The sequence below is a fragment of the Balaenoptera ricei genome, chromosome 19, assembly GCF_028023285.1.
Source record: "Balaenoptera ricei isolate mBalRic1 chromosome 19, mBalRic1.hap2, whole genome shotgun sequence".
Lineage (NCBI taxonomy): Eukaryota > Metazoa > Chordata > Mammalia > Artiodactyla > Balaenopteridae > Balaenoptera > Balaenoptera ricei.
This window is the reverse complement of record NC_082657.1, coordinates 14,362,725-14,369,784: the sequence shown is the minus strand read 5'-3', so window position 1 is coordinate 14,369,784 and position 7,060 is coordinate 14,362,725. Positions and strand designations below refer to the sequence as shown.

Below are 7,060 nucleotides of genomic sequence, written 5' to 3'. Positions count from 1 at the left end.
GAAGACCAAATTTTTTTCACTAGAATTGTGATATCAATGTCTGATTGGGTAGGAGGATAAGTAGGCGAGAACCACCAATAGGAACTCCTTGAAGGCCTTCCCATCGCAAACTTCGTCCCCAGCACCCTCTGCCGGCCAGGCCCCGCGCTACTGGGTGTTGAGCACCGCCCTCCCTCCGCCCCCCAAGCCGTAGGCGCTGCTTGGGGTGAGCGTTACCATGGAGACAGGCGGGCGAGGCAGGCGTGCCTCGAGAAAGGCAGAAGTCGGTTGTGGAAGTGTAGGCGGCCATTTTGAGACCGGGCAAGAGGGGCGGGACTGGAGCGGCAGAGTGACGGTTGACCGGTCTAACTTAGAGACTGGTACCAAGGGTCTGGGAGAAGAGGGAGGTGCCTGGGGTCATCCCTGGCAGGGAAGGGTGGGGCGGGGGCGGGGTTAAGAAGGGGAGGAGAGGGGAGGGGGGAGGCGAGGAGGGGAAAGGTTGGGGAAAAGGAGGAGAGTCCAGGGACTGGGCACAGGAGGGGCGGAGAAAGGGCGGAGAAAGGGCGGGGCGAGGAGCCGGGAGAGGCTAAGAGAAGAAGCGGGGTGATGGATAGGGGCGGGGCTAGAAGAGGCGGAGCGTAGAGCCAGGCTGTCCAGGGAATGGAAAGGGGTGGTGAAAAGGAAGGGGGCGAAAAGGTGTCATGGTTCAGGGGGAAGGTGAGGATCAAGAAAGTGCTGACGGACAAGGTAGCGCCGACAAGGAACGAGAAGTTGCAGGACGAGGAGAGGGTGCGGAGCGAGGGGAAGGCCAGTGGCGAGGAGAGTTCCCAAGGCAAAGAAAGCGTCTCTAAAGAGAAGGGGCGGGGCCATAGGAGGGGGCGGGGCAAGGAGCTGGCTTGGGAAGAACAGTTCCCCCAGGATGAGGGGGAAGGGTGGGTCTATAAGGGGTGGGACGAGGAGCAGAAGCCCAGCGAGGAGCAAGCTCCAGGCGAGAAACAGGAGCGGGGACAGGGGAAGGGGCGGGGCGTGGGGAAGGTCCGGAATCAGGATCCGGAGAGGGGCGGGTCTAGAGGCAGGACCCGGTACCTGGGCAGGGCCCGAGCACGGAGAATGGGGCGGTGCGAAGAGAAGTGGGGGCGGGGCAAGAAGTGGGGGCGGAGCCACGTGCAGGTGCGAGACCAGAGGAACTGGGGAAAATAGGTGGGGAGCAGCTAAATCGAGAAACAGAAACCAAGATCGAGTGAAGAGCAGCGGTGGGAGGCAGAGCAGGGGCAGAGGAAAGAAGTGTGGGGCAAGGTTAAGGGGAGAGACCAGGAGGCGGGGCGAAACCAGGAGTAGGGGCACGGCGAGGAGCAACAGGAGGGGCGAGACCTGGAGTAGTAGCAGAGGCGGGGTCCAGAAGTGTAGTAGTAAATGCAGGGCCGAGTTCGGGAACAAAAGCAAGGGTGGAGCCTGGAGCAAAAGTAGGAGTGGAGTGAGGAGCAGAGGCGGGGCCAGGAGCCGGGACGGGACGAAGCACCGGAGCGAGACGGGATCTCAGAAGGCGCCTACCAAGAACAGTCTTGCAAGCTGGTGACCTCCGCATTCTCCAGGTTGAAGCCACGTTATCCGTTGCCCCGAGATGTCCCCTGCTGGCCCTGCGTGGCCGAGGCTCCGAGTCCTGCAGGCGCTGTGGGCACTGCTGGTGGTGCTGTTGGCACCGTGGAGGTTGTGGGCGATAAAGAATACCCAGGAGTGCACCTGGCAGGTTGTCCTGAACAACTTTGAGACAGTAGGCAAGAAGGACGCGAGCGATCGTTTCGTCGATCAAGAGCCCTTGTACACAGTGGACAAAGTGTTCAGCCTGCTAGTGGACGCGCCCATCGACCCGGACGAGGTGAGGGGACTGGTGTCAGGCAAACGGGAGAGGTCCTGGACCTGCACCCCACTGGGCTCTGGACATTTGCCCACCCTCTCCTTGCAGACATACCTGGGCTTTCCTTACTACCTGAAGATCAACTACTCCTGCAAGGGAGAGGTGAGTGGGTGCAGAGGGGGTGGGCTCATTCTGTTGGGGCCTCAGTTTCCCCATCTCTAACATTTGAATAGCGGTGGCACCACCAGACCCTAGGGACCTTAAAGATTCAAGAAGATTCCCGGTATCCCACGAGGCACATAGTTGGTGCTCAAGTAAGCTATTTCCGTTTTTAAAAATTGACGTATAGGGTCTTTCCTGGCGGTCCAGTGGTTAAGACTCCACGCTTCCACTGCAGGGGACACGGGTTCCATCCCTGGTCGGGGAACTAAGATCTCGCATGCCCCACATCGCGGCCAAACAAAACAAAATAACAACAACAAAACACTGTCCTCAATAAAGTGAAGAAAATAATTTTCAAAAATTGAGATATAATTCACATACCATAAATTCACTATTTTAAAATATACAGTTCGGGAATTCCTTGGCGGTTCAGTGGTTAGGACTCCGAGCTTCCACTGCAGGGGACACGGGTTCGATCCCTGGTTGGGGAAATAAGATCCTGCAAGCTGCGGGATACAGTTCAATAGTTTTTTGTATATTTACAAAGTTGTGCAACCATCACCACTATCTTGTTCCAGCACATTTTTATCACCTCAAGAGGAAACCCTGTACCCCCATCCCTTCAGCCCCTGGAGACCACTAATCTACTTTTTGCCCCTATGAATTTGCTTATTCTGGACATTTCATATAAAGAATGGAATCATACAATATGTGGCCTTTTGTATCTGACTTCTTCTCAAGGCTTATCCATGTTGTAGCAGGCATCAGTATTTCCTTTTTATGGCTGAGTAATATTCAATTGTATGGATGTGCTACATTTTGCTTATCCATTCATTAATTGATGGACAATTGGGTTATTTCCACTTTTGAGGGGGGATATTATGAATAATGCTGCTGTGAACATGTCTGTACAAGTTTTTGTGTAAACATCTGTTTTCAGTTCTCTTCACTATATACCTAGGAAAGGAATTGCTGGGTCATATGTTAACTCTGTTTCTCTTCTGAGGAACTGCCAGCCTGTTTTCCAAAGCAGCTACACATCATTTTATATTCCCATCAACAATGTATGAGGGGTCCAGTTTTTCTATATCCTCACTTGCTCTTGTTCATCTTTTTGATTATAACCATCTAGTATGTGTGAAATGGTATCTCAGTGTGGTTTTTTTTTTTTTTTTTTTTAATTTTTTTTTTTTATTTTTTAATTAATTAATTATTTATTTATTTATTTTTGGCTGTGTTGGGTCTTCGTTTCTATGCGAGGGCTTTCTCTAGTTGCGGCGAGCGGGGGCCACTCTTCATTGCGGTGCGCGGGCCTCTCACTGTCGTGGTCTCTCTTGCTGTGGAGCACAAGCTCCAGACGCGCAGGCTCAGTAGTTGTGGCTCACGGGCCCAGTTGCTCCGCGGCATGTGGGATCTTCCCAGACCAGGGCTCGAACCCGTGTCCCCTGCATTGGCAGGCAGATTCTCAACCACTGCGCCACCATGGAAGCCCTCAGTGTGGTTTTGACTTGCATTTGCCTCATAACTAATGATGTTGAACATCTTTTCATATGCTCGTTGACCATTTATCTTCTTTGGAGAAACGTCTTTTCAGCTCCTTTGCCCATTTAAAAACTGGGCTATTTGTCTTTCTACTGTTGCATTGTAAAATTTCTTTTTATATACTGGATACTAGTTCCTTATCAGATATATAATTTGTAAATATTTTTCACATTCCACGTCTTTTCACTATCTTGGTGATGTCCTTTAAAGCACAAAAGCTTTATGTTTATTGAGATATAATTCACATGTCATACAATAGCACCAAAGTTTTTAATTTTGATAAAGTCCAATTTATCAGGTTTTTTCATTTGTTGCTGATGCTTTTGGTGTTGTCTAAAAAGGCTTTACCTAACCAAAGTCACGAAAATTTACTTCCATGTTTTCTTCTAAGAGTTTTTTTGTTTGTTTGTTTGTTTTAGCTCTTACGTGTAGGCCTATGATCCATTTTGAGTTAGTTTTTGTATATGGTGTGAGGTAGGGGTCCAACTTTTACATGTGAATATCCAGTTATGCCAGTACCATTTGTTGAAAAGATTATTCTTTCCCCATTGAATTGTCTTGGCACCCTTGTCAAAAATCAATTGACCATAAATATAAGGGTTTATTTCTGGGTATAATTCTGTTCCATTGCTCTATATGTCTGTCCATATGCCAGTACCACACAGTCTTGATCACTGTAGTTTTGTATTAAGTTTTCAAGTTGGGAAGTTTGAGTCCTCCAACTTTGTTCTTCTTTAAGACTGTTTTGGCTCAAGTAAGCTTTCTGAGGACAGTAGAATGTTGTGGTCTAGAACTGAAGTTCTGGAGGCTACAGACCTGGGTTTGAATCTGCCATTAACTAACATTACTTGGAGGAAGTATAGCATGAGAGTGAATCCTTTGGGCTCTGGAGCCAGGCTGCCTGGCTTCAAATTCCAGCTCTGCTACATAGTAGCTGTGTGATCTCAGGCAAGTTACTTAACTTCTCTGTACCAAAGTTTCCTCATCCTTAACAAGGGTACAATAATGATCATACCCACTTCATAAAATGATTAAATAAGTGTGAAGCACTTAGCACAGTGCCTGGTTCATAGACAGGACTCAGTGAATGCTAGCAAAAAGTTTCTAGAGTGTGACCCTGGGCAGAGAGTTTACTCCATGAACCTTCTCTCCTTATCTGTGAAAGAGTGATAATAATTCCTTTATCTGTTCATGCAACACCTGCTCTGAGTCAGATCCTCTTTTTTTTTTTTTTTTCACAATGGGGTGGGGAAGGCAGTACAATGATAAACAACGTGGCCAGGTTTTTCTTCTGGATGCAGCCCACCAGGGAAACAGACAATTGGCAAGTAAATACATAAAATAATTTATTACAGTAATCAGTGCAAAGATGAAAATAAAATGAGGTGATATGTCAGAAAGGAGGGTGTTAGCTGGGGTGGTTGGGGAAGGTCTCTGAAAAGCTTGAGCAGAGAGTGGAATGATGAAAAGGGACACACATGCGGAGAACTGGGGGAAACATCTGGGCTGAGGGAACAGCCAGGACGGAAGCCAGTGTGTATGAGGAGCCAACCAGAGGCCTTTGTGGCTCGAGGAGAGTGAGCGAGGGGGAGAGTGGGAGGAGATAGTGAGGACCTGGCTTTCCCCCTGAGTGAGGTGGAGCCATGAGAAGGTTCTGAGCAGAGGAGGGATGTGATGGGACTCAGGTGTTCACAGGCTGAATGGGGGGCAGGGCAGGAGCAAGGAGACAGGGAGGGGGCTGATGCTCAGTCCGGGCAGGAGTGGAGGGTGGACAGGACCAGGGTCGTCATGGCCACGGTAGCCCTGACGGGGAGGAGGTCCCCGCCCACCAGCACCTGCTACCCTGTGATTGGAAACCCTGAGGCAGGGCTGGGGCCGGTGTAGGGGGCAGGATTGAAAGGGCCTTGGCCTAGGCATTCCTCAGGATGAAGGCCTGTGCAAAAGGGGTCAGACCCGTTAAATCTCCCGCCCGCATCTCACAGCTGCCCCCACACCCCTGCCCACAGTGGCTTGAGCACAGCTGTCTCTTGGGGGTGCCTCCAAGCCTTTGCTAGTGCTGTTCTAGGGACTTCCCTGTTGGTCCAGTGGGCCCTCCCAATGCAGGGGGCACGGGTTCAATCCCTGGTTGGGGAACTAAGATCCTGCATGCCGCACGGTGTGGCCAAAAAAAAAAAAAAAAATTAATTCTGTTCTATACCCTAGAACACCTATCTTCCTCCTTCCATCTCCGCTCTAAGCCCTGCCCTCCCTTCTTAGCCCAGCCAGGATCCTGGCATCTCTGGGAGGTTGTCCCTGGCTGCCCCGTCACCCTCTTCCCCAGTTCCTTTCTGTCTAACTGCCCCATCCCACCCTCAGCCCCAGGCCCCAGCCCACAAACCTGGTGGCGGTGGCAGAGACTCTAATTTCTCTGGGTAGGGGGCGGGGTAGAAGCCTCAAGAGTGGGACTTGAAATCCCTGAAGTGAGGGAAGAGGCTGCTAGTATCGTGGGTGCCAGGCACTCCCACCTTTACGTTTTTGCTTATCCCATGCTGTCCTTCCCCATGCATTCCCTACATCCAAATTCTGTCTGAGGACCTGGCTCTGGACTCGCCTCCTCCAGGAAGGCCTCCTGACTCCCTCCACAGCCCAAAGCACTTCTGCCCGTCTCCTAGCCTGGCCCATCCCCTGCCCCAGCCCCAACCCTAGACCATGTTCTCTGACCTTCCCTCAGTGGAGAGTCTGTTCTCCTGACCCAGCCCCAGGAAGAAGACAGGCTAGTAAAGGTGAGGTCAAGGCAGCGGAACCCACAGGCTATCTTAAGGACACACTTGTGGGGCCATCTCGCCCTCAGTCCTCTGAGGCCCTGGTCCGCAAGGGCCACCTGACGGGGCTGAAGCCGGTGGTGCTGGTCACCTTCCAGTCCCCAGTCAACTTCCATCGCTGGAAGATAGAGCAACTGCAGATCCAGATGGAGGCAGCCCCCTTCCGCAGCAGAGGTGGGCCTGGAGGGCTCCCGGAGGGGTCACAGCACGGCGGGCATGTGGGGGCATTGCCAGGGACCTCAGCAGGGTTCGTGACCTTGAGGGGAGGCTGGGACCATCAAAGGGGCCTATGACCTGGTGGGCGTGTGGGTTTGTTGGGGGCCTCACAGAGGTGTCTGACCTGGAGGGGGGCCCGGGGAGGCCTCAGCAGGTTCCTTGGCCTAGATGGGACCACACAGAGGCGCCAGTGGGGTCCATGGCTGAGGGGGGGGGGCGGCGTGGGGAGTTGCAGGGGGATCCCAGTGGTCTGGGGGGCTTGCTACTGGAAGGCCCCAGCAGCCTCAGTACCCCCTGCCTGCCAGCAGAGAGGTGTAATGCAGAGGAGGTGTGTCTCATGAGCTGGTACACGCCCATGCCCATCAAGAACGGCAGCGTGGTCATGCGCGTGGACGTTAGCAGCAACGGCCTGGGGCCCTTCATTCCCAATAAAAGGTGCCCTTTCCCAAACCCGGGGCGGGGGGTAGACTCTGGGAAGGGCTTCCTCCCCAATCTTCCAGATCCC

At 52.3% G+C, this 7,060-nt stretch overlaps 2 protein-coding genes across 9 annotated transcripts in view; both read left to right on the top strand.

The window, feature by feature from the left end:
* The first annotated feature begins 639 nt into the window (after window positions 1-639).
* Window positions 640-1,179, top strand: LOC132353990 (octapeptide-repeat protein T2-like). The gene has a single exon (XM_059905492.1). It carries the CDS (start codon window positions 640-642, stop codon window positions 1,177-1,179), a length of 540 nt encoding a protein of 179 aa, XP_059761475.1.
* The window catches only part of CATSPERG (cation channel sperm associated auxiliary subunit gamma), a 27,806-nt gene continuing 21,883 nt past the window's right edge, over window positions 1,138-7,060 (top strand). For 3 of the 8 annotated variants that reach the window (XM_059904608.1, XM_059904607.1, XM_059904606.1), the window contains exon 1: window positions 1,138-1,996. In XM_059904608.1, coding sequence (XP_059760591.1) covers window positions 1,601-1,996 — 396 coding nt within the window. In that variant the 5' untranslated portion in view covers window positions 1,138-1,600. Of the gene's footprint in view, window positions 1,997-6,368; window positions 6,514-6,863; window positions 6,991-7,060 lie in introns of those variants that run through there. The other 5 variants (XM_059904610.1, XM_059904609.1, XM_059904613.1 and 2 more) reach the window with 4 other exon arrangements.